At 53.0% G+C, this 26887-nt stretch overlaps 1 protein-coding gene across 7 annotated transcripts in view; it reads left to right on the top strand.

Annotated features, from left to right (window-relative positions):
• Positions 1 to 1921: 1921 nt before the first annotated feature.
• The window catches only part of TTC7B (tetratricopeptide repeat domain 7B), a 254266-nt gene continuing 229300 nt past the window's right edge, over positions 1922 to 26887 (top strand). For 5 of the 7 annotated variants that reach the window (XM_042944076.1, XM_042944086.1, XM_042944079.1 and 2 more), the window contains exons 1-2: positions 1922 to 2051; positions 25034 to 25188. In XM_042944076.1, coding sequence (XP_042800010.1) covers positions 1931 to 2051; positions 25034 to 25188 — 276 coding nt within the window. In that variant the 5' untranslated portion in view covers positions 1922 to 1930. Of the gene's footprint in view, positions 2052 to 10434; positions 10640 to 25033; positions 25189 to 26887 lie in introns of those variants that run through there. The other 2 variants (XM_042944078.1, XM_042944081.1) reach the window with 2 other exon arrangements.

Raw genomic sequence — 26887 nt, 5'->3', positions numbered from 1 at the left:
CCTTCGACACAGGTCCTTGGGGGTGCCTGAAGGTTATGCTGGTCACGGCAGAAGTTATCTCCTGACCTTCCTTTCCTAACGTCCAATGTCTCCTTTCAGATTCCTCATGGTGAACCGCTGTCCGCCATGTCTGTTCTCCCCAAGAACAGCCCCAGGGCTGCTGAGGAGACAGGAGACAAACCCATGTGAAGCTGGAGTGAGGTCCCTGGAAGGGGTGCCGCTGCTGGGGACAGTGCTTCCTCAGCACTGGAGCTCCAGAGCGTCAGCTCCGGCCTCGGTCACACTGTCCAGCATCCAACATCCTCACCTCAGCCACAGCTATCACCCTGGGGCATCCCCAGCCATCTCTCTCCCCAACTACTGGCAGTGTTCTCAGCCATAGTGACATACCTAAAATGTAGGTCACAAAGTGACACTCCTGTTAAAAGTCCTGCACGGACGTCCCATTCCACCAGAGTAAGAGCCAAGGTCATTACAACGACCCACAAGGCCCGCCATGAACTGAAATTCCTCCTGCCTTTTCTTGACTCCCTCCCTCCACTCCAGCCACACTGGTTTCTTTGCTGTTCCTCCAACTCCCCAAATGCTCTCTCCCCCTCCCCCAAGGGCCTTTGCGCTGCTGTTTCCCATGCGAAGAATGCTCTTCCCCCACAGATGTCCTCAAGGCTCTCTCTCACCCTCTTGAAGTCCTTGGCAAGTGTCACTTCCATGAAGCCAAGGCTAACATCCCATTGAAAATTGCAACATCTTTCACATCCCTTGCCCCCCACTCCGTATTCTCACTTGGCCCCCTCGTCTCTTCAAATAGCCATCTTCACTTTCTAACTGACTACTGTATTTTGCTTATTTCTTCCCCTGGCTGGAATGAAAGCTCTACGAGAGACAGAAGTCTTGGCTGTTTAGTTCTCCACTGTATTTATTCCCAGCACCCAACCCAGGGCCAAGCACAGAACTGGTGATCGCTACATAGTTACCAAATAACTGAAAGAATGCACACCTTGGACACCTGCCCCCAGCTCTCAGTCCACAGAGCCAAGGCAAGGAAACCCCACTGGTGACTTTGCATACTCCTCAGGGGGCAAGGCAGCTGGCGTCTGAGCTGGTAGCAGTCCTTGCCAGGCCCAGTTCAACTCAGCAGACATTTATGGAGCCCCTGGACAGGTGCTGTGCCGGCCTGACACGGATGACTCTTCGCCCACCTCGTCTGCCTGGGGGCTAAGGCTGCCAGGGGCAGAGGGGGGCCTCCTGAGGGGACAGGCCAACCCTGGCCCAGAAGGATCTACTGAAACCTGAGATGGCAGGACAAGCTCAGGCAGGCCTCCCCCTCACACTCCCCTCACACCAGGCCCACTAGTCCTGTCTGGCGGGTGACCTTCCTCAGGGTCGCTGCCCTTTTAGGCCCCATCCCCATCCGCCCCTTTGCAGTTTCTTCCCTCCCTCGGGTCCCCAGGCCCCCAGCCCGCCAGACCCACACCCCTCACCCTTGCCCTTCCTCACCTGCCCGCACCACCGCCGCTCCCCCCACCCCTTCCACCTCGGGTCTCGACCCCAGCCCCAGCCCCCGCCCCCCTCCAGGTCCCCCCTCCCGCCGTCCCTCCCCCGTCGGGCCTCCGCCGCCGCACCTCGCCCTCGCTCAGCCTCCCGCCGCCCCCCAGCCGCGCCCGGCCCCGGCCCCCAGCCCGGCTGCCGCTCCGGCCCTGGCCGGCAGGGGCCGCTCCTCGCGGCGCCCGGGGCCCCGCCGCCGCCCGCCGCCGCCGCCCGCCTCCCCGCCCCTTCCCCAGCCGGCGCTCCCGTTACGCCGCGGAGCCGGGAGCCGGAGCCCGCGCCCGCGGCGGCAGCGGGAGGCGGCGGCGGGGGCGCCCGGGCGGCGGCGGCGGCGGCGGGGCCTGCGGGGCCTGCGGGCGGGCGGGCCGGGCCCGGCCAGGCCGCGATGGCGACCAGGAAGGCGGGCTCGCGGCTGGAGACGGAGATCGAGCGCTGCCGCTCCGAGTGCCAGTGGGAGCGGATCCCCGAGCTCGTCAAGCAGCTGTCGGCCAAGCTCATCGCCAACGGTAGGCACCGGGCGCGCCGGCCTGGGCTGCGGGGGGGGCGCCGCGCTCTCCGCTGGGCCGGGCCGGGCCCGGGAGGCGCGTAGGGGCGCGGGCAGGGGCGCGGCCGGGATCGCGGGCGCCGCGCCGGCGAGGTGCGCGGGGCCGGGGCCTGGGCAGCCCGGGCGTCACGCGGTGGGGGCGTCCGGCGGGCGGGGGCCGTGCCCGGCGTCCCGGAGTTCCGGCGTGCTGGCGGGCTCCTGTGGGGTGCGCGCGTCGGGGGGGCTCCAGGAGCCGGCTGCTCCACCGGGGTCCCAGGGGCCGGGGCGGCCTTCGGGTTGTAAGAAGTTGGAGGCGATGGGGGAGGGTGCTCCCCCGGGCACGGCCCGGCCCGTGCAGCGTGCAGCGTGCAGGGGATTACAGTGTGTGCGTGTATGCTGTACCCAGGGGGGTGTCGAACAGAGACCCCTGGGAAATAGGGTTTGTAAACACATGACGTTCAAGGGGCTCCAGGGAGAAGCTCAGACTTGGGGTGTGTGTCGGGGGTGGTTGGGGAAGGCAGGGGAGATGTGTGTCCTGGGGTTCAGAGAGTAGAATGTCAAAGCTGTGGACCTCGGGAGGTCGGGTTTGGGGAAGTAGAGTCAAGAGAGTCAGGGAGAGAATATTGTAGAGAGAGGTGGGAATGTTGTGGAGGAATGGGGTTGGATGGGCAAGGGGCTCGGTGCCCGGAGGAGGAAGGGGCCTAAGGGAGCCACTGAGTAGAAACCTGGTGCTTGGAGTTAGTCTATGGCCCCGTTGAGTGAATTGGTTCTTGTACCCAATCGAATCAAAATTGCATCCAAAATCCCATTTCAGAGCGCAGCTCCACGTGGCCTTATTTGTTTTGGAAGCAAGTATCGTTAATATTTGCTGGTCCTTTAGTACCCGCCAAAAACCAAGGGCACCAGTGGACTGGTGAGAGGGCAGAGGTTTTGTGTTTTATATCATCTCTGGCAGCCTGAGGCTCTGTGAGCAAATGGTGGCTGAACAAATGAATGAATGAATGAATGAATGAATGAATGGATGGCACTGCTCTAAGAAAAGACATCACACTATTTTCAACCCTCTAACCTCAAACTACCCAGAAATGGAGAGGGATGTCACGTGTCTTCTTCAAGAATGGTTTATGACTGTGCCTTTTACGGTATTAGTGCCTTGAAATAAGAACTTGGTTTTGCACACTCTCAACTGTGGTACCCTGCTTTGGGCAGATATTTCCTGAAAGGACTCGGGTACCATGACTGCCCCAGGGGCATGGAGGAAGCATAGACCTACCTGGGCTCAGCTTGGTGGAAAGTGTTGACTCTTCTCTAAGTTCTCCCTTGACAACAATGGTGTTTGGTCCCGTGGGCCCCAATGGCAGCTTGACCTTGCCCTTCCTTTAAGGTTCACCGGCTTCTCCTCCTGCTTCTCCTCTCGTTACCTGCAGCAAGGTCTCATTTTTTCCTTGGAGTTTGGACAGTCCTGGGTCTACTTTGTCACTTCCTGGCTGGGTAGGCATAAAATACCTTCAGGGCAGGTTGATGTTAGGGTTAAATGGGTTCATTTGTGACCCCCCCCCTGGTTCTCTTCTTCAGAACCTACTTGTTTTCTGCTTTGTTTACTCACTCATTGTGCTGATATTTGCGTGCCCACCTGTGCCAGGAACGGAACAGAAGTGAACAGCACTAACCAAGCTCCTACCCTCGTGTACTTAAACTTTTCTGAGGAGATAGGATAGCAAATACAGAAATCAATACATAGGTTAGCTTCAGATAGTGAGAGGTGATTTATTTTTTTTTTAATTTTTTTTAACGTTTATTTATTATTGAGAGACAGACACAGAGCATGAGCAGGGGAGGGGCAGAGAGAGGGGGAGACACAGAATCCGAAGCAGGCTCCAGGCTCTGAGCTATCAGCACAGAGCCTGACACAGGCTCGAACTCACAAACTGCGAGATCATGACCTGAGCTGAAGTCGGTCGCCTAACCAACTGAGCCACCCAGGCGCCCCCGTGGGAGGTGATTTAAAGAAAACAGATGAGGAAAGGCGATTGAGAGTGATGAGTGGAGGAGAGGCAACTCAAACTATGGTGGTCTTTGGAATAGATGGGCTTTTGGTGGTATGGACCCATCTTACCTTCACAGCCTCCCAAGGCTTGGCTTTCTTCTCAGGGACTGGTCCCTGGGGCCTGAGCCTCAGTCATTATGGGGCTTTTGGGGGAGTGGGTTGTGTGGGGCACTGCAGTCCGTGGGTCTGTGTGTGTGTTTGCTTTTGGGAAGCTCGTGAGAGGCAGATTTCTGCCCCAGAACCCACCTACCTTGTGGCAGTAGTTGATGGCAAAAGGTCACCCACCCAGCCTTCAAAAGGTCAAAGAGATTGCTCAGGAACGTAAAAATACACAGCAAGGAAAGAGATGAAACAAAACCAGAATTATTGTGGTTCTTCTTTAGGTTTCAGAGAAATGTTGAAGGAGGGTCCTTCCCTTCTTTTGGCTGCTGGGGGCTTCCTTTGGCTGGCGGTGGGACTTCCTCCTGGGTTTGAGGGCACCAGCTCCCCCTTAGATCCTTTTGGGTGCACTGGACCTCAAGTTCTTGGCAGATTTGGCAAAATCCTTAGGCTAAAGCATTTGCTGCTTGGAATAAGGAAAGCGAGTTAATGTCATGTTTTTCATAGTAAGACACTGAAGGCAGCCACAGGCATAACAGAACAGTCTTTGGAATGAGGCAGACCAGTGCCTGAGCCTGACTCTATGTCCTTGGCCAAATCACTTAACCACGCAGAGCCTCAGTCTCCTCACCTTAGAAGGGGAGCTGAAGACTGAGTTTGCAGGGATTGTTACGGAGATCACAGGAACTAATGACTCCCAGGGCTACTCGCAGAGTCTGACATCTTAATTTGTAGGCCCTTCATTCGTTCATTCGTTTGTTCGTTCATTCATCCGTTCCATAAATATCGAGTACTTGCTACTCACTGCTTTAGGCACTGGGGATATACCAGTGAACAAAACAGACAAAAGCGACAAATGTCCCTGCCTTTGTGAAGTCCACATTCTGGTGGGGAAGGGGCAAGGGGATGTAAATAAAAATCACTCAGTAAAATTTGCAGGTTGCCGGATGGTCGTAAGTGGTATCAGAGGGGGCTCAAGAGGGGAAGAGGCAGCAGTGCTTTGAGAGAGGGGTGGTTGGGGGGCACAGAGGATACTAATATGTGGCCAGGGAGGGCCTCACCGGGAAGGCAGCATTTGAGATAGGACCTGAGGCTGTGGCCAAGCATGTTCCAGGGAGGGGACCTCAAGGGCAGAGGCCTGATGAGGGCAGAGGGGTGGCTGGGCCAGATCACCTGAGGCTTGGAGGTCACGGTTAAGGCTTTGGCTTCTCTCTGAATGAGGTGGGAGCCAAGGGAGGTTTCCGAGTGGAGGAGACCTGCCTGCAGAGGACTTCCTACTCAGCAGCTTTTGCTTCTTCTGGGACGGGAGCACGGCTGCGGGCTTGAAATAGTAGACACTTTCAGAGCACGCTGCTCCAGCCTGACTCCTCTGAGATGAATTGGTTTAGACATTTTGCCAAGAGGTGGATAAGGAAGAAAAGGGCAAATGCCAAGCTGAAAACAGACCCCAGAAGTCCATTTTCTGCCTCGTGCCCCCCTGTGGGTACCATTTTAACCACTCCATCTCAAAAACACAAAATGCGTGGCAGTGATATGCCAGGCCCCTGTGTGTTCCAGTAGGACAGTGACCACACAAGTTAAGGGGGGCGGCGGGTTGAGGTGGGAGAAAATTCGACTCAAGTCTAGATTCTTGCTGCAAACCAGCAGCTTGGGCATCGTGTGGGAGCGTGTGAGGAATGGACTCTCAGGCCCCACCCCAGACCTGCAAGGTCAGAATCTGCATCTTAACAAGGTATCCAGGAGATTTGTGGGTACAGGGAGTTCTGAGGTGCGGTGGCCTGGAGCTGAGGTGGCAGCCTGAGGGGGTGAGGGGGTAAAGACGGAGAACAGCACATCAGCTCCCTGTTGGCTCGTAGGTCGGTCCTGGCCCTAGGAGGACAGTCCCAGCTGCCTCCTGTCTCCAGAATGTCACCCTTTAGCCTCCCCATGGTGAGTTCACTGCTGTGTGACAAAGTGCAGTGGTCTGGCACCTGGGCTTCCATCCAGTCTCTACCTGTAGCTGGCTGGGTGACCCTGAGCCAGTTAGTTAATCGCTCGGAGGCTGTGTTTCTTCATCGGTGTGATATGGTTGATAATCCTACTCCCCTAGGGTGGCGGTGAGGAAGAAATGGGGTGAGAAAGGCAAAGCTTGCTACATGCAAAACACCACTGTTTACTCTCTCCACCTGACGCAGTATAACCCTGGACAAGGCAGGCCATGTCCTGGATATCACCTGGCTGGGAAGAAGAATGGGAGGCCTAGAAATGACACACTTGAGCTTGTGCCCGGTGGAGACTCTCGCGTATTTCAGGCACAGAAAGAGGCATTTTGGAGCCTGTGCCAGCCCCAACAGACAGCCACCCCCTTTCTGAAGCAGTGTCTGTTTTTCCTTCCTTTCCCTGTCTGCTAATCTTAGGTGAGCTCAGTTACTGAGCTCACTTACAACAATTCGGCCCCAAATGGTGGTTTCTCCTTTAAGGGATCATCACCGTTCTGATTAAGTGTGATTTTGAGACCCTTTAAGTACCTCTTGGTGATGGGCAGGTAGGGAAATGGTGCCTGAAACAAAGAATATTTCTGGCGCAAAGTTTGGTTCAAAATGTATGCAGACCATTGAGTGGGAGTGAAGTTCTTGCATTTGCCAATAACTGATATTCCCCATGGCATTGGTGCCTTCAGCACCGTGGCTTTCCACTCTGGAGCTGGGCTGAGTTCCTGGACAACTCCCTGGTCTCAGGCCTCTGGAGCCTTTCCTGCTGGACCAGGGGCTTCTTTGGAAATAAGGCTGAGGTTTAACTGATAGTCTGCTGTGGGGTGGGAAGGTGTCACTGTGGTTTGCAATGGCTTCTTTGGAGGTTCCCAGGACGTCAGACTGTTCCCGGACAGTGGGGAAGGACACGAGTCAGACCTTGATGACACTTCATCTCGGCCTTCCTAGGGCGTCCGTCCTGCTTTCACGTACTCTGTCCTGTTGTCTGTCCTCTGAAGGACGCACCTTTGTGGCAGACCATACGTCCTGATTTTTGGATTCAAAGGTTCACTTTTTTGACAATAATATGTTGATAGCTCTGAGATAAGCACCGGGGCTCAGGCTCATGGTTGCTGTGAGAGGGCAGAAGGACCATGACCTTGTGGCTGCACACAGTGGGGCTGGGACTGCTCAGCTTCTCCCTGGCCTCCGACTTGGAGGGATTTCAGGCTCTGAGGATTCCTGACGTTGATCTGCTTGGTAAGCCAGCCTTTCCAGTGTGTCCTCCCTGAGTTCACCCCCATCCCTGTCTCCTCCGCATCCCCCCCCCCCCCCCCCCCCCCCGCCATGGCTGGTTTGGCCTATTGGACCCTCACACTCACTTTGCTCACTGTCTTTGCCCCCATGCTCACGCTATTGCTCTGAAGTCCTCTCTGCAGTCAGAAGCCTACCCGTCTGTCAAGGTCTGGTTCAAGTTCCTCCCAGCTGTCCTCCCTTCACAGAAAAGGATTTGCTTCAGAGAAAATAACCATACAGTGTTAGGACCAGATGGGTCCTGAGAGATCCCATTGTGTAGCAGTTTTCAAACCGCGTGGTTGAGGAACCCCTCTGGGAACACGCTTTAGGGGCCTGGGGGCCAGGTGCGCGGGCCTCACACAACGGAGCAGCGATACTTTTCCCTAAAGTTTCCTTTGAAAGAAGAGCTAATGTGCTTTTAAAAACATATTTGAAAGCCATCGATCTAGTCTTTGGCTCTCCATTTTACAGGTGAGAAAACAGGCTCACAGAGGTGTCTCCTGCAAAGCCACCAGCTGGCGAGTGGCAGAAAAGAGCAGAGTGGGTCAGAGCTCTGGCTTACCGGTTCAGTTGCTTGGTTCGAAGTGAGGCTGTGCTCCTTCCTAACTAAGAGCGTTATTTCCCCTTGTGAAACCCCGCATGGGAAGGGGTGATACACATTCAGCATCCCTTTTCTGAAACCCTTGGTGCCAGCTGTGTTTAAGAATGTAGAATTTTCCAGAAATACTGGAAATTTTCCATATGCTGGCCAGTATGTGACCCTCTCAATGGGTCCGGGGCAGCACTTGATAATAAAACATGTCACTCTTTCTGTATCAAAACACACGAGCAGTCACTGCAAAGGGACACATAGAATATAAATAGCCCACGGTGGTGGGTTTACGATCTCCCATCCCCCAGTCCAGGGCTGTTTCTCCTCCCCCGTGTGGGCTGTCTTGGCACATGTCTTGTCTCCTCACCCAGGCGTTCAGCTTCTAGGGGACCGAGGGCTGTGGTTCTGCTGGGATGAACTGTCAGCCCGCTTGGCGTGCTGTGCGGCCAACTGGGCCCGGACTTTTGCGAGCGGAGGCCTCTGAGCGATTGGAACAGGCGACGGGAGGTCCTCTTCTCTGGACTTGCTTGTATGTGGGGTCATAAACGTCTTGTTGTTGAAGTCACACTGACTTGGGTTCGCTCCTTACTTGCCGCCCAAGGCCCTCCAGCAGGTACACCTCCTGGCTCACTCGGGGCACCCCCAGCTGCCCCGCCAGCTTTGCACCGGGCACGCCATCGGGAACGGCCTCCGCTTCTGATGCACGTTGACCTCACTTGGGTAGATTCCTGCCCCGCTGGGTGACCTCATGCTTGGCGGGTGGCGCAGGGTTGCAGGGCGTTCTGTGAAAGCCAGTGTTTCCCATCTGAGAAGCCAAGAGAAGGGAAAAGGTTTTCCGACACCTCTCAAAACCCTCTCCATCAACTACCAAGACAAGAAGGAGCAGGCATTTGGCAGCTGGGTCAGATGAATGCCATGTAACGTAGAGAGGGCAGTCACAAGCCACAGGAAACCTAGCAGTGTGTGTGGCCACAGCCCCTGTGTGTCTGCCCCTGCTTGTCAAGTGCGGTGGAGGGGGACGTGCCAGAGCAAGGCGGAGCAGACGTTTTGTGGTCCTTTTGGACGCTGGCTAGACCTGGAGTCAGAATCTGCATGCGTTTGCCCTCTGAGTGACCTTGTGCACCTCACTTGATTCTCTGAAGCCTTAGTTTTCCTGACTCCCTGGGTGTTAAAACGGTGCGAGTAGGGAATGAACAAGCATTTCTTGAGCTTTTGCCGTGTGCCGTGCTCTGGGCATCACAATGACCGCGTGAGGAATGGGGTCGGGGGTCGTAATTCTCATTCGGGGATAAGTGGACCGACGTTTGGAGATGTTCATCGAACTGGTTTCTAACCCTCTTCTCACTCTAGTTCCATTTTTCTTTATACCAACCAATTGTTTTCTAAACTTGTCAGATCAAAGAATCACCAAGTAGGCTTGTTGGGCCGCATCCCTAGTGATTCTGATGATGCAGCGGGTCTGGGGCAGGGCTCCGGGGTGATGCCAGTGCTGCTGGTCCGTCCACCCATTCTGAGTAGCACTGAACTAAGGGAGCCTGGACATCATGGATTCCCAGGCCTCTCCGGTGGGGTGGTGATTTCCCTTGGTCCAAGGTGGGGGCTGGACATCTGCATTTTTTTTTTTTAATGTTTATTTATTTTTGAGAGAGAGAGACAGAGCACAAGTAAGGGAGGGGCAGAGAGAGAGACAGGGAGACACAGAATCCGAAGCAGGCTCCAGGCTCTGAGCTGTCAGCCCAGAGCCTGACATGGGGCTCAAACCCACAAACCATGAGATCGTGACCTGAGCCGAAGTCAGTCGCTTAACTGACTGAGCCACTCAGGTGCCCCAACGTGTGCATTTTTAAATAGAGCCTTAGGTGGGTTGTGTGATCAAGCGGGTCTGGAAGCCCTGCTCTCAACCATAATCCTTAGCATTTAATGAGCACCTCCTATGCGTGGGGACTGCACCTGAAGAAATAGAGTGAGGGGGTCACCAGCCACGAGGAGCTTCCAGCTCAGGGTAGTCACGTAATCTCTGGGCAGCTGAGTCGCCTGGGGGCTGCTTAGCAACTCAGATTCCCACGCTGGGCCCGAATTCCGCTTCAGGAAGCCATAGTGGGGTTGGGGTTCAGGAAGCACGATTGTTGACGAGCATAGGTGGTTGGAGCACAGCAAGCTCCAGGACCAGATTTTAGACACGGTTGTCCAAGTGGTGGGGACAGCGTGCCCCGCCTGCGGCCTGAGGAGAGCAATGACCGCGTTACGAGGCTTCAGGGTGCCGCTGGGTTACTGGGGGGCTGAGGGCAGGGTGCGCTGAGACGACAGTGGGAGGGGCCTGGCAGAGTGCCAGGAGGAGGATCTTGGGGAGGGCTGTGGCTTTAGGGTGACCAACATGTCCCAGTTGGCCTGACGCTTTCTGGGTTTTCAGAACTGAAAATCCTGTGTCCTGGGAACCCCCCAGGCCTGGGCAAGCAGGCCCATAGATCCCCTGTTAAGCAGATGGAGCGGTTTTTAGCAAAGAGGAAAGGAACCTGGTGCAAAGCAGGGCTTTGTCCTGTTAGACCTGGGTTCAGATCCCGACTCTGATGCTGCTTGTCCGGCCTTGGGTGAGTTACTCAGCTTCCCCGAGCCTCCCTCTTTAGCTCAAAGGTTGTTTTGAGGAGTAAAAGAGATAATACAGTTTCAGGCACCAGCAGTCATCTGCAGCAGCCTGCCTGAATCAGGAGTACTGTGTGTGGAAGGAGGTTAGAAAGGTCCAGATACTCAGCCCTTTACAGGGAGGAGGAAGCAGGTGGGGTGACAATGACAGCAGTGATAACAGAGCCGTGCAGGAGGGGTTGGGGTGGGGTCCTGTTGTACTGACTTGTGGCTGAGGCCCAAAGCTGAACGGCAGTCGCTGTTAGCTGGGTCCCCGAACTAGTCAGTGTGGACCTGGGGCCTCACGCCAGGTCTGACAGACTCCCCAGCCCTTGCAGCCTTCCATCCTGCACTTTAATGAGCCGGGATAGGACGTGGGGGTGTCATGATGTGTACTGGGGACGCAACAACGAATGTGGCCGCTGGGCTGTCAGCCCCATGAGGGCAGGGCTGTTTCGCTCTTTTGTTCTCTGCTATATCTCAAGCACCAGTAACACGTCTGACACACAGTAGGTACTCCGTTAGTTGTTCAGTGAACACCTTGGCCGCTGCCCTTGAGGAGTTAACTCGGATTCATTTCCTCCTCAAACACCTGCTGAGTGCGTGCTGGGTGCCAGCCGCTGCCTGAGGGCCTGGGGTGCCGTGGTCATTAGGCCCACCCTGTGCTCTAGTGTAGCACACATGCTCAGTGCTGGGAGTGGGAGTGGGAGAGGACGAGGGCTGAGGAGGTCCTGGGGAGGGAGTGTCGACCTGAGAGGCTAAGACTCTTGGTATCGTCCCTCAGGTGACTGGATGGCCCCGCCTGCCTGGGGCTCTGGGTAAGTTCTGGCTGATGGACTGCTGTTCAGGCTGACTGAACGCCCATGACCTTCTCTTCCTGTGTCTCCTGTGCAACTGTAGGGTTGACACTTGCTGAGTGGCCAGGGCTCCCTGCTGCCTCTCCTTGTCTCTCCAGTCTCCTCACCTGTGGGCTGGTTCAGCCCCTTTGCTGTGAGGCCTGCCTGCCTTGAGTAACTGCCTTCTCCGGCCCTTGCAGGTTCTGAGTCCAAGAAGAAGCAGTATGTTTTCTCAAGTAAGGGGTGTTGAGTCGGTGAGGTGATATTGCTGGGCATGTCGAGCACAGGGACCTGCAGTAAATGCCTTTCCTTTCTCTGGCCCGCCAGGCCAAGAGAGTCCGCTCTCCACTGAGTCTTGGGCCTGGAGGCCTGGGAAGGTGGGTCCCTCAGGCCCCTTGCAGCTGCCCCACGGCCCGGGGCAGCCTCCTTCCTACCTCTGCCCCGCCGCACACACCAGTTTTGGCGTCTCCTTCTGCCTGGACTCTCACTTGGAGAAATCCTACCTCACCTGTCTTCTGAGTGTCCCTGGTGGTCTTTCCACCCCACTGTGCCTGGGCTTGATGGTCCCACACTGTAGTCTTTGAGGGCAGGGACAGGATTAGAGCTTTGAATCTTCAAGAGATGCTTGCCGGCTCTGTGTAGGTATGCATTTAACTTGTCTGTGTGGGGCCAGCTTCCTGAGCGAGCCCTTTCCAAGCCTTCTGGGTTGGCCTGATAACATCCCCCTGCCCTGTTAGAGTCATTTCCTGCCCTGCTGAGCCCTGGGGACAGGCCAAACCAACTCCAAGATCATGACTTTCAAGTTACCTTTTCTCTTCTTAGACTAGGTTTTTCTAGGGAAGTGTGTGTGTGTGTGTGTGTGTGTGTGCATGTACGTGTGTATGAGCGTGTGTGTGTTAAACCAGTATACTTATCTATTCTGCCAGCGCAGTGGAAATATTGTCTTCTGTTCCCACATTTTACTCTCTCATCCTGTCCCTCCAGCTTCTGCATTGTACGTGAACACGGGCAGAAGGCTTTGGCTTGAAGCCTGGACTCTAACTACCAAGAGTTTCCCAGAATATAGCTTTCTGCCAACTTCTTTGAGCTCCTTAATCTCTGACTTATGGCATCTTTGCCTTTCAGTCAAGATCCAAATGGCCAGGTCCTCTGAACCGGGTCATAGTTTAAGCAAAGATGGCGGAGGGGGAACAGAGGCAGCCCTGAGGTGGAAATGGGAAGGCCGGGGTCTCGGTCAACAATCATATCCCAGCTACATGCCAGGCACGCCTGAGGGGGGCTGAGGTACCTGATTAGGTCCTGTCCGTGAAGGGGAGACTAGAGATTGACTCATTCCTTTCAGAAATATTTAAAGAATACCTACTGTGTGCCTTGGAGACAGGGTGTAAAGGGGAGAGTGACAGGGCAGAGGTCAGAGCCAAGGTGGTAAGGTACAGGGATTTTGGCTTTGACTTCGGGTGAAAGGGGAGCTCCCGGAGGGTTTTGAGGGGCCGGGTCACATGACCTTCTCTTCTCTGCCCTGCTGCGTGGCCCTACCCTGGTAAAGCCCAGCTCCCGGCCTGCCCCTGCGTGCTGCATTTTGCGGGAGGAACCTTGCGCGTCATTTGCACTTGATGACAAGTGACCTCGGAGGCACTGCCACGCTTCTGGCATGTTTGTATTCCTGCTCTCACGCACTCTTTTCCCTTCTTAGGCCTTTTATCTGGATGGCATCCTCTCCTACCTCATGACGTTGCCTCATATTTTAGCGAGGAAATAGAGGCGGTTAGGAAACCCCCTTGTTTCCCACCACCGAATCTGTGTCCACTTTCCCTCCTGTCACTGCGTGGAGGCTCCAGTTCCTTTCAAGGCCTGCACCCCCTTCACCTTTGCTCACAATCGCCCTGTTGGAGCCTCCTCAGGACTTCACGGCTTCTGGCATTTCTCCTCGCCTCTGGATCAATTCTCTGTCTCTCTCTGTTTCCTGGATCATGCCCTTGAGGGTTCATAGATACCCAAGACTCTCCTGTAAAAACCTTCCTCAGTCCCACGTCTCTGTCTCCTCACTGCCCGCCTCTCTGCTCTGTCTCAGCAAAGCCTCTTCGAGGAACCTTTGTCTCCTCGGCCCTCTCCACGGAGCTTGTGTCCCTGCCCATCCCGCTGCTCTTCCGGTCAAGGTCACCCTCCGATGTTGCCTCCCTGTTGCCAAATCCAGTGGTTACGTTTGTGCTCTTATTTTCTTCCCTATTCCAGCTGCCTTTAACCCGCTTGGCCACTCCCTCTTTCTGGAAACTTCTCATCTCCGTTTTTGTAACAGGCCGTCCTGGTTTCTTTAACCTGGTCCTTTCGCTCACTCACTCTCTCCAGCTTTGACGCCGACCTCCATCCACCGATTTGATGTCTCTACTTGGATATCGAATGTTATTTAAGTCTGTCGAAGCAGAACTCTTGGTCTTATTCCTCCTCCCCTACAGTAAACGGCAAAACGGTACCACTGTCTACTCCACTGTGCAGTGTCATATCTGAGATTAAAGAATTTATCTTTCATCCCCGTCCATTCCTCATCCCTCGTGCATCCGTTTCCTATTGCTGCCGTCACCGATTATTACACATTTACTGGCTTGAAACAATGCAGCTGTGTTCTCTGACTGTTCTGGAGGCCACAGGTTGGAAATGGGTCTCATTTAGGCTAACCTCAAGTGTCAGAGGGGCTGAGTTCCTTCTGGAGGCTCTCGGGAAGGATCCATGCTTTTGCCTTCCTGGCCTCTGCGACTGCCCACATTCCCTGCCTCGTGGCCCCGCCTCCATCTTTAGAGCCAGGAGTTAGCTTCCTCTGTGACTAGACCTGTTTTCACCACCATCTCCTCCTCTGAGCCGCCTACTTCCCTCTTCCAAGGACTCGGTGGTGCCCCCGAGGTAATCCGGAATAATCCCGTCTCAAGGTCATTAACTTAATCCCATCTGCAGAGTCCCTTTTGCCATGTAAGGTGACATACTCACAGGTCCCAGCAATTAGGGCACAGTCATCTCTGGGGCGCAGGGGGTATTATTCTGTGTGCCACACCTCCGGTCCAACCCATTAGTAAATCTTGTTTATTTTTACCTCCAAATCGTGTCTTCCCCTCTGCCCGTCTCTCCCCTTCGGCACTATTTCTCACCTCTGCCCCCTTGTCCTGGCATCCGTCACCCCTCACCAGACTCCTCTGCGGTGACCTTCCAACCATCCCTGCCGTTGCCTCGCCCTCTCCAGCCCCAAGTTCGTTCTCCACACGGCGGAGGGAGGGGTCTTCACAAAACCTAAACCGATCACTTCAACCCCCTGCTTGCACACTCCCCGCCCCCTCCAGAGGCTTCCAGGTGCTCTGAGAAGGAAAGCCACACTCCTGAGCACAGTCTGCCACAGTGTGTTCGTGGCTGCCCTTACCGCCTCTCTGACTACCATGCTCCCATCTGTCCCTTCCGCTCCAGCCACACGGCCTTCTTGCTGTTCCTCACGCATGCCAGCTGTGTTCCTGCCCCAGGGCCCTTCCGTGGGCTGCCAGAATACTCCTCCCTCAGATCTTTCCATGGCTCGCCCAGTCTCAGGTAGCCACCCAGTCACGCACTGCCACGCCGCCCTGTTTTAGCTCTCTGCGCGTCTCTTACCGCTACCTGGCCTTTTCCTGGTTTGTCTCCTCTTCTGGAATGTGAGCACCACGAGGGCAGAGACGCTTCTGCCTCACCCACCACTGTACGTGCTGGGTGCTGGCAGGTGCTAAGTAAATGCTGGCTGGTGGCTAATGCGTGCAGCACTCTGAGGTCAGGCCAAGGGAGCAGGAAAGCTTCTCCAAGGTGACCCTGAACTGCAGCTCACACGAAGCCTGGGCTGTTGGCAGGAGAAGGGAGGGAGGTACAGCCTGTCCAGGCACCCCCAGGTGAGACAGATTGCCACAGCCTCGGAAGGATGTGGGGGGCCTGGAGAGTGTGCATGTGGGAGGCTGGTGGCCCAGGGACAGCGGTGACGAGCTCTGCTTAATAACTGCACACCCAGACCTCCCTCACCTGGTTCTGAGATGACGGGCCAGGTCCTGCCAGCCCCCTGTGGGTGACCAGATTACGCACTCCCGAGTCAGCACACTCCAACACGGGCCATCTTCTTTTCTTGATTGTTATGATTATTTTATTGGTTTTAAGAGAATTTAGTGCTTCATCACTTGCATATAACACCCAGCACTCATCCCAACAAGTGCCCTCCTTAATGCCCATCATTCATTTAGTCCCCTTATCCCGGTCCACCTCCCCTCTTTTCTTTTTTATTAAAAAAAATTTTTTTTTAACATTTACTCATTTTTGAGGGACAGAGAGAGACAGAGCCCGAGCAGGGGAGGGGCAGAGGGAGAGGGAGACACAGAATCCCAAGCAAGCTCCAGGCTCTGAGCCCCGATGTGGGGCTTGAACCCACGAACCATGAGATCATGATCTGAGTCGAAGTCGGACGCTTAACCGACTGAGCCACCCAGGCACCCCTCCCCTCTTTTCTTGTTAAATTAACTAGTTAATGTTTTATGCAGGCAATGAATGTACATGGTAGTAAAAGTCAAATAATACAAGAGAGAAAAGTAACTTTATTCCTACAGCATCCCTGTGTCCTCTTGCTCCTGTCCACAGACGTAGCCACTCTTGGAACTTTCCTGGGGGTCCTTTCAGAACTAGCGTATGGGGCACCTGGGTGGCTCAGTTGGTTAAGCGTCTGACTTTCACTCAGGTCATGATCTCACGGTCTGTGAGTTCAAGCCCCGTGTCGGGCTCTGTGCTGGCAGCTCAGAACCTGGAGCCTGCTTCAGATTCTGGGTCCCCCCCTCTCTCTGCCCCTCCCCTGCTTGTGCTTTCTCTCTCAAAAATAAATAAACGTTAAAAAAAAATTAAAAAGAAATAGCATATCTGTATGTGTATAAGAAAGAGTGTTGTTGGTTTCTGGTTTTTACACACAATAGTAACATACTGCACACCCTGTTTTGTATCCCTCTCTGACAGTGTTACCTATTGCTGTGTGACAAACCATCCTCAAACTTGGTGCCTTCAAATAGCCACCTTTTATTATTTTTCACCATTCTGGGCTTGCCAGGGGAGCCAGCTGTGGGTCTGCTCCGCGATGTAGCTGCCCTTGTCTGGGCCCTCTCCCGTGGCTGGGCCTGGCTGAGACGACTCAGCTGTGTTCCCTGTGGCCTTTCTTAGCCAGCCCGGCTGCGTTCTCAAGGTGGTCCCAGAGAAGTGAGAGGAAAGCAGACGCGAGTAAGCCCTTTTCCGAGCCTCTGTGTGTGTCACACGTGTCTGCGTCTGTCCTGTCAATCAAAGCAAGTTACGCGGCCAAGCCCACGTTCAGTGTGAGTGGCCAGAAAGCATGTGGGTTCAGGGGTATGAAGAGCTGGGGCCGCTCGTGCAGTCAGGTACCGCGGGACTGTATGTAGATCTGTTTCCTTCCGTGTAAGGGGCACGTTATGTCCCATCACGTGGGGCACGCCGCAGTGAGGACTGTGCAGGTTGTTTTCTGTCCTGTGCTGTTCCCAGTGGGGCCGTATGTAAAAACATCCCCGTTGGTACACGTAGGTGCTCAGGAGTGCACGTATGTGTGAGATAAGTTCCTAAGCCTGGAATTTCTGGGTCAGGTGGTGCGGGTACATAAATCGTTTTGTAGATGTTGCTAATTGCCCTCGGTTGACACTCGTACCGATTTATGCTCCTGCCGACAGTATCCCAGTGTCTATTTTTCTGTCACTTCCTGGTGGGGTGGGGATGCCAAGTGCTGTAGGTGCTGGGGTACCTGTGACTTACAAGAAGCCAAGTAAATGAGACGAAATTCACTGAAGTCGTCCTGAGACCAAGAAATGGAGAACCTGGCTGACTTCGCAGGGCAGCAACAGAGGTGCAGGGGACGCTGACAACGGCTGGACTTGAGCAGGGGTTTGTTTTTCCTCTTGGATCGGAGCCACCGCAGGATTGGTTTGAATAGACCTAAATGCTTTTCTATTGACAAATGCGAGTTGTTGAGAGTTTTTTGTATTTGTGTCACGTACTCCCTGGAATAGAGTAGAAACCTTAAGCTTTTTTCTTCCACGTCTGATCCAGTCTCTGGGTGTCAGCTGTTTATCCCGTGAGGGAGAAGGCTGGGAGGAGGGGGCAGTCACCTGAAGTGGCAAAGGCCACACAGCGCCTCCCTCCTTGGGGGAATCAGGGAGGCCAAGGCCGCCTGGGCATCAAGCAGGGCCAGCCGCCAGGCTTCGGGGATTGTCTGTTTGCGGATGAAGCTCAGCACAGGGCTCTCGCCCGGGGCCGATTCCCCATCTGCTTCTCAGTGAGGGTCCCCAGGAACGGTCTCTGTTCAGCTTCAGGCTTTATCTCTACCTAAGTCCCTGGGAAGCTGGTTTCTGCAGCCTCACTTAAACCCTGAAAAATACCCATGGGAAAGGTGGAAACCAGCCCCAAGCACCCCTGAGTCCCTCCTCACCCTGGTCACCTGACAGTCCTGGCAGGCGGAGCAGGAAGGGACTTAGGAACGGCCCGCGCAGCCCTGCGGCAGAAGGGTGAAATGGCTTGGCCAGCGTCACATGGCTGCTTGGGAGGGAAGCTGGACCCCTTCTCTGGATGCTGATGTCCACACGGTTCGTGCCTGACGCGCCGGGGTAACGGCGCAGGTAGATGGCCTGGGTTCAGAATTCCAGCTCCAGGACTGACTGGCCCTGTGACCTTTGGCACATGGCTTCACCTCTTGTGCCTGGTCCCCCATCCGTGAGGATGGAGGTTGAGAATAGGTCCTAGTGAGGTTTGGAGGACTAACGGGGTGATGTGATGTCTCAGTGCGCGGCACGGCATTTAGTAAGAGCCCAGCATGGCTTGTCTAGTAAGATTATACAACATTTTTATCGTCCTACTAGATCGCAGGCCTCTTGAGCACAGGGATTGTGTCCCCTAGAGCTTTCTGGTCTCCTAGATGCAACATAACCATTCTGGGAGATAGCAAGTCCAAAATGAATGGCAATGACAGTAATCGTAACTCACATCTATTCAGTACCTGCTCTGTACTCTGTGCATTACACCCACGTCTAATCCTCGCTGTTGCCAGGTGAGGAAACTAAGGCTCAGAGAGGTTAGGTAAGTTGCCCAGAGCCGCTCAGCTAAGTAAGCTAGGGAGCCGACGTTAATCCTGGGGCTGCCTGAGGCCAGAGCTCTGTCTTCCACGTTGTACTCCTAGGCTTTTCCATTCTGGAAAGTACACCCTTGGCCCCACTATGCAGTCCTGCTGTGCTCCCTGCAGGGTGGGATGGCCGGCTGTGCCCTACCCTATGCCTGGTGAGTGTGAGTAGGCAAGTGAGTGGGGAGAGATACTCAGATTTAAGTATTTCATGAGGGGGAATCCTCATGTAAGGGTTCCCTGTTCCAGTGGTGCAGCCAGAAACTCTTAAGGCAATTACAGAGCTCACCTTGTCTGCTCCCCACTTTTCAGGGACCACTTTTCTCTGTTGTCCCACATCCAATGTTGTGAAAATTGTTTTTTCACATATTTTGTCTTGTGTTTATGGTTATTCGTTTTTTTCACTTGAGAGGGAGAGCGAGAGAGTGCATGCGCAAATGCAGGGGAGGGGCAGAGAGAGAGAGAGGCAGAGAGAGAGAGAGAGAGAGAGAGAGAATCTTTAAGCAGGCTCCACCCTCAAAGCAGAGCTTGACATGGGGCTCGATTCCACGACCCTGGGATCATGACCTGAGCTGAAATCAAGAGTCGGACGCTCAACTGACTGAGCCACCCAGGCGCCCTGTGTTCGTGGTTATTTTATACAGGAGGGTAAATCTGTTCCATCTTGGCTGGAAGCGAAAGTCTGTTTTTAACTTTTTATTCTCTTTTATTTCATACTTAATTCTTTAATCCAGCTGGAATTAATTTTCTTGCATGCCCTGAGGTGCCGTTTTTTTTCCCCTTGTGCCTCACTTTCCTAGCATGTAGCTGGACATGCTGTGGGCAGTAACAACTGGCTAGGTGACATCTGTGTCCTTTGTCACTCGTGGCCTCTGAATCGGGGACCCAGAGGTCCTTGACGAGAGCCAGCAGCGCCGGCTGAGGATGGAGCCTCGCAGCCTCCGTAGAACTTCTCCAGCGTGAGTTCATAGCATGTTTTTCAGATCTTTGCCCTCCTGGTTGGGAGAGTGAGTGGTAGAGAAGTCACCTTTTTGGAAGGAGAGAAAAGGAAACATAATTTGCCTGGGCGATTCCCTGGAGCCTGAACAATTTTAAAGTTTCACAAATTATTTTGCAGCCGCTATGTTCATTTCAGATTTTCAATTTGCAGCCGCTCTTTGCTCAGAGCGCGCGGCTCCTTCGGGAACTGAGGAGCTGATCCTCGCCGACCTGGCAGGAAATCCCAACTCTTCCCCTCTTCCCCTCTCTGCCCTTCATGGTTCAGCTCTTGGAGTTCCCCGAACAACGGGGCTGTGCCATGCCTTTGCACGTTCTGTTTCTTCTGCTTGTGAACACGTACCTGTAACATTGCTGGTGAAGGCTTTGTCTCCTCCTCTTCCTCCCGTCCAGGACTGTGCACATCTCCAGTACCACTGCGTCGTGTGGAGCTTCCATGAGGGAAGGGACCGTGTCTCCTCAGTCTGAGCAAGGCCTCTTCCTCTCAGTGAACCTTTCCCAGGGCCCGTCCAGTGTTTCTGTTAGAGCTGGGCTCCCTCCACAGCTTGGCAGCAAGACTGGTGTGTTCCTCCATTAGCCGGAGATCGATACGCTAAAAGTCTGTAAATCCTACAAAGCACTGAGGTGGTAGCTTTATACGTCTCTTTATGTAGTCCTTTGTCCAAATATTTTTGCAAGCCTAGGATATACAAGCCGTGAAATGGCAGAGGTGGGACGTCGGGGCATTCTACCAAAGCCCTCAGTTGGGTTCTGTGGAAATTCCTTTTAGACGTGAGGGACCCTGGGCATGAGTATTGTTCGGCGAGGTGTTCTCAGATAGCCGTTCTCAGCTGGAAGCCTGTTTGGTGGTCGGGAGATCTAGTCAGGATGGCAGTGTGGCCACTGTAACTAAGGTCCGAGTGACAGTGACTAAACAACAAGAGCCAAGTGGAAGTTAATGTTTCTGTCTCACGCAGTGATTGATCGTAAGCGGTCTAGGGCTTGGTGGCAGTTCACGCGTGTTGGAGACCGAGGTTCCTCGTGTTGTGCCGCTCTGTGGTCCTCAGTAGATGGCTTCCATCTGGAGGGTCAGAATGGGCGCGCCGTTTCCCAGCAGCGCGGACTCTTTCCAGCTATTGGGGTAGGGCGAGGAGGAACCGGAGGGTGAGCTCACTTCCTGTGGGGCCAGCAGAGAAGCTGCATGCGGCACTCTGTTCACATCCCACTGACCACAACTTAGCACCCAGCCCCCAGGGAGCCCGGGAAGCAGTCTCTACCTTGACAGCTATGGGCATGGATAAAACTCAGGGACTCTAATACTAAAGGAAAAAGGGGAGAATGAATATTTGGGGACAGTTGGCAGTTTCTGCCACAGGCAGGACCAGACCTAACACTGGAGGGTGTAGTCCAAGTGCCTTGGCCTACCATTGAGTTACTTCACCGTTTATTGAACGCTGGTTCTGTGCCAGACATTACTCTTGGTTGCCCTGAGACTGAAAACAAGTGACATAGAGATTGTTCCTTCAGGCCTCTCATTTCAGTGTGGAAGGGGCAGATAGGTAGGTAAAGGCCTAGGCTGGCGTGCTTGAGGTTCCTGGTGGCAGCCGGGGGTGGCGTGGGATAGGGCACATGCGGGGAGAGATGAGCAGTGCCCAAAAGATCAGTAGGTGTTTATCAAGGAGCGGTGGATGTGTTCTCCACATTCCGAGTCATCCCAGAGGCGTGGAGGAGGTTCACTGGGCCCACGTGTGGAGAACTTGGCCGGAACCTGTTTTCCACGGAGATGGGGCTCAGCGGGGAGAGGGGAACCGTTAGTCCCATGTTTTGCTCCCCGCTTGAGTCTCCGTTCTTGCCCTCCCGCTCGCCCACACCCTCTTCTCCGGCCACTTGGTCCGGTGCACTTTCCTTGCCTTTGCACCTTCCTTGTGCTCTGCTGTTCCCTCAGCCTGGTTTGTCCTTCCCTGTGCTGTTTGCCAGTCCAGATCCTACTCATCCTGTAGGGTCTAGTTGAGAGGCATGGCAGGCCAGGCCACAGCATGTCCCTCCCCAAGAATGCATTAGCTCCCATCCACAGTCTCGTTGTGGTCACCGTATCCTTCCCATTTTATACATGGAGGCTGGTGCTTCAAGAGGGTGAGCAATGTGCCCCTGGTCGCCCAGCTAGAAAGAGGTGGCAGACAGCAGAGGGCCCAGTCTGCTGTCCTTTCTGCTTGCTGGCCTAGTGATTCTGCTGGGGACGGCCATTTCAGCTGTAGGTCAGGGGAGCCCGCAGTGGGGAGTTAATCGGAGTGGGGAAAAATGCGGAGCGAGGAATCCTCAGTTCACACGTACAGTGGGGCTTTCTTAAAATTGCTCCCCCCGCCCCCCCAGAACACTGAGGTTAAATCCTAGGGCCACAGTCCCAGCGTGACAAACTGGGATTTATATCTATAACTCTGAATCTAACGTTATTTTAGCTTTTGGAAATTTAAAATCTACAGAAAAGAAAGTCCGTGTATATGAATAGTCTCACCCCAGAAATAACCACTGTTCCTGTCCCATCATATATACTTCCAGTGTTTAAAGAAGACTTGCACTTTTTCCTAATATTAAGGTAAAACAATGCTGCTCAATGAAAACAATTCAAACTACACAGAGTTAAAAAATTACCCCAAATCCTATCATTCAGAAATTTTTATTACTCATTCTTAAGAGATACTCATTCTAGACATGTTTTTAGGAAAACAGAATAAAGGTAAGTAGGCAGACTTTTATGAAGAGTGATCGCACACTCCTGTCCAACGTCACAGCCATCAGCCACGGGCAGCTTCTGACCACTTGAAAGGTGGCTGGTTAGAATTGAGATGTGCCATATTATGCGAAGTACCCATGAGATTTGGAAAGCTTTTTTTTAATTCATTTTTATTTACTAATTTTTTTTTAAATAAGCTCTGCGCCCAACATGGGGCTCGAACTCACGCCCCAGAGATCAGACTCGCATGCTCCACCACCTGAGCCATCCAGGTGCCCCTAGATTTGGAAAACAATGCAAAGAAAGAACATAAAACTATGCCAGTAGTTAAAAAACATGGATTGCTTGTTCAACTGATAATATTTTAGATATATTGAGTTAGATAAAAGATATTATCAAAATTAATTATTTCACCTGTTTCTTTTTCCTTTTTTACAATAGCGACTGCAACTTTTAAAATAATGTGTGGTTTGTACACAGGTCTTGGGCGCAGCCGTTCTCGACTTGAAAAATAAAGTATTAATAAGTACTCATGGGAAGAAAGAAACGAAAGTGAATCTCAGGGAATTGTTGAACTCCAGATAAATGCTTCGGCACACGGCATCACTTCCTAAAAGAGTTCAATCAACTCTTCAAAAGACTGGAGTCATGTGTGTGGTTTTTTTTTTTTTTTTCTTTAAGCCTATATTACTGTGTTTTGAAAGATGGTGCTCTAAAGCTCCTCCCAATTTTGATACATTGTCATTTTTGCACTGTGTTTAAAGCAGTCACAGTCTGTTCTTTAACTGTAATTCTTGTAGGCACCTAGTATCCTGTAGGTAAATGTGTGGACCCTCCCTGTCAGGCCTTTGCCCACATATCCTTCACCCCTGAGTCCCGAGTTTCTTTATTAGCTGGATTTCATTCTCAAGAATGTGCACTTGGGCTACGCTTTGTGTCCCTGTGCCTTCTGTAGACGTGGCTTCACTGTCTTCGGTTCAGGATACTTCTGTGGATCTTGCCTGATCTTCCCCCTCATCTTGTAGGTGATTTGCTTTTTCTTCTTGGACACTTACAGAATTTTTGTGTTCAGTCACTTATCTCAGCCCTGTTCTGTTGTTGCTCGGCTTATCCTAGGACCCTCGGTCTCGTCTCTAAGAGACTATTTTAGGCTTCCTGGTGCACAGACAGAAGCACTGCTGAGAACTTTAGATTTGGCAGATCTGGGTCACTGACCACAGGACTTGGGAAGGCTCTCGTTCCAGCTTGCAGCCTTCAGTGGACCTACCACCCAGAATCTCAGCGGGTCCTCTGTGATTTTTTTTTTCTTGAGTTAATTTTAGATTACCTAAACAATAGGCAAATCTGTTCTCCTTTCTGGGACTGGAATGTTAAAGGTAAAACTGAAGTCCATTTTGACCCTTTACTCCAGTTGAGGTCCTTGCCGCTCTGCATCCTGGTGGTAACCACGGTCATGGATTGGAGATATATCCTTCCAGACCTGTTTTGTCGCTCTTACATCTTGATACAATTGCATCCCGTCCCATGACAGCAGAAATACGTCGTGCTCAGGCTGGTGTATGAATTGTTCTGGGTTTATTCAGGACATCTAGATGTGCTCCCAAAGAGCTACTTCTGGAGTGAGCTCTTCATTCTAATTAACAAGCCAGCACGGATATTAGCAGAATTGCAACCATAAGTAGTATACTCTTAAGGGTAAAACCTGCATCTAGACATTCCCAGCTGTCAGTGTCTATATAGCTTCGACTTTTAGGCAGAAACAGACTGCATGCAACTCAGGTGTTTTTGACACAACTCGTTTTAAGAATCTGACTGCAGGGGCGCCTGGGTGGCTCAGTCGGTTAAGCGTCTGACTTGGGCTCGGGTCATGATCTCATGGTTTGTGAGTTCGAGCCCCGCGTCGGGCTCTGTGCTGACAGCTTGGAGCCTGGAGCCTGCTTTCGATTCTGTGTCTCCTTCTCTCTCTGCCCCTCCCCCACTTGTGCTTTGCCCTCTCTGTCTCTCAAAAATAAATAAATGTAAAAAAATAAAATAAAAAAAATCTGACTGTAGAAGATACTCTGCCAGCTCACCTCCGCGTTATAAGGCCATAGAACACAACAGAACTAGGAGATTTCACCGCATTGCTCTTGGAAAATACATAGTATTGTTTTATAAAGATCATGCTGAAAAATATCGTAAGACAACTTTGTGTTTTCCTATTGAATTTGGGCTCTCTCTGTTAACATATATCAAGCCTTTCTAGATTCAATCAATGTGTGACAAAGGAATGAGCTACCACCTGTCTGAGTACAAACTCTGGAACATTCTTTTTTTTTAATGTTTATTTATTTTTGAGAGGGAGCATGAGTCGTGGAGGGGCAGGGCAGGGATGGACAGAGGATCTGAAGAGGGCTCTGCAATGACAGCAGCAAGCCCTACGTGGGGCTCAAGCCCATGAACCGTGAGATCATGACCTGAGCCGAGGTCGGACGCTCAGCCGACTGAGCCACCCGGATGTCCCTGGAACATTCTTATTAATGAACAGAATTCACCATAAGATGGTGCCTCCTTGGACTCCATCTAAGGTTATGAAGTTCCAGAAGGGCCTTGCTGGGGGCACGGCGCAAGGGTGTGGTGGTCCTGAAGTCCTTGGGGGGCCTTCCCGCTTAGCCTCTCGCTTTGTTCTCTGCAGATGACATGGCAGAGCTCCTCCTCGGGGAGTCGAAGCTGGAGCAGTACCTGAAGGAGCACCCCCTACGGCAGGGGGCCAGTCCCCGAGGCCCCAGGCCCCAGCTGACCGAGGTCCGCAAGCATCTGACCGCCGCCCTGGACCGGGGGAACCTGAAGGTACTGTGGGTGTCCGAGATGCGGGGGGCGGAGGGGTGACGCTGGGCCCGACCCGCTCCAGGCAGTGAGCAGTTACGAGGAGCCGGGCAGGTGGGAAGCACGTCTGTACCCTGCCGTGGCTTCTGGGAAGCAGGCCGACTCGCTGCGCGATTGCTGTGCCGGACCCACGGCTGGCTGACCACCGTGCGGGGGCTTCCGGCTCCTAGGGGCCTCTCTGGTGGTCCTTCGACGACACATTATCCTGAAGCATCATCTGCCCCAGGTGCTTGGATAAAGCTGCCGTCTGAGGCCCAGAGCTCAACCTGCCACCTTGGCCCACTGTAGGGAGGAGAGGAGTTGATCAGGAGTGCCCTTTACCGCCAGTTCCTGCCTGAGACACGCATGTCCTGAGAACTGGGTGGGGCCCCTGCTGGTCACCGCAGGCTTGGTACCTTGGTGTAGGAAGGAGCCAGGACAGGAACTGCCCTCTGCCTGAGCAATGACCTGTTCCTCACAGCACAGAAACCTGAAGTGCTACCCTTCTGCTGCCCGCCTGCTCTGTCTTCTGGTCTCTGCACCCAGCTTGCCCTCTGCCTCTCACCACAGTCCTTTCTTGCTTCCTTTGAATCTCCCTTCATCTGGATTTCGCTCCCCCCTCCTCCCTCCCCACCGTTACCTCGCTTGCAGGGCTCTGCACACCCCATGGCCCCGAAGGCTGGCTCTTATCGCTTCTGCAGGCTGCTGCCCGTACCTAGCCTGTTCCCATCATCTTCTCTAGCCGCCGTTGTGCTCTTGTGCCCCCCTCACTGTTATCACAGCTCCAGAACTTTTTCATCATCGCAAAGTGAAACTCTACGCATTACCCTCTAACTGTCCATTCCCCCCTCTCCCCGCTCCTGGCAACCCCCATTCTGCTTTCTGTCTCTAATGATATTACCTGCTCCAGATCCGTTATAGAAGTGGAATTGTATAGTGTTCGTTTTTTTTATGACTTGCTTATTTTATTAATATTATGTCCTCGAGGTTCATCCATGTCGTAGCACGTATCAGAATTTTCTTCCCTTTTAAGGCTGAATAATACTCTGCTGTGTGTTTAAGCTGCGTTGTGTTTATTCATCCATCAATCAGTGGACACTGATATTGCTTTTACCTTTTGGTAGTTTGAATAATGCTGATATAAACATGGGTTTACAGATATCTCTTCAAGATCTTGCTTTCAATTCTTTTGGGCATATACCCAGAAGTGGGATTGCTGAATCATATGCTAATTCTATGTTTAATTTTTTGAGGAACCTCCATACTGTTACACTGTTTTCCCCAGCAGCTGCACTATTTTACATTTTACATTCTCACCAACACTGAGTTCCAATTTCACAACATTCTTGCCAGCATTTTGTATTTGTGTGTGTGTGTGTGTTGTTTTTGGATAGTAGCCATCCTAATACTTTTGAGGTGGTATCTCATTATGGTTTTGATTTGTATTTCCCTAATGATCAGTGATGTTGAGCATCTTGTCATGTGCTCATTGGCCATCTGTAGGTCTCTGGAGAAATATCTATTCAAGTGCTTTGGCCAGCTTTTATTCAGGTTGGGTTTTTGTTGTTGTTGAGTTGTATCTCTTTGCTTTTGACCTGGATGATTTCTCTTTCCCTTTTCTTTACTTCCTGTCTCCAAATCCTCTGGGACTTTACTCTCCTGTTTGTGTACATCCCCTCCCCCC

This window comes from Panthera leo, chromosome B3 (genome assembly GCF_018350215.1).
Source record: "Panthera leo isolate Ple1 chromosome B3, P.leo_Ple1_pat1.1, whole genome shotgun sequence".
Lineage (NCBI taxonomy): Eukaryota > Metazoa > Chordata > Mammalia > Carnivora > Felidae > Panthera > Panthera leo.
The sequence above is the reverse complement of the archived record's forward strand: the minus strand, read 5'-3'. Positions and strand labels throughout refer to the sequence as shown.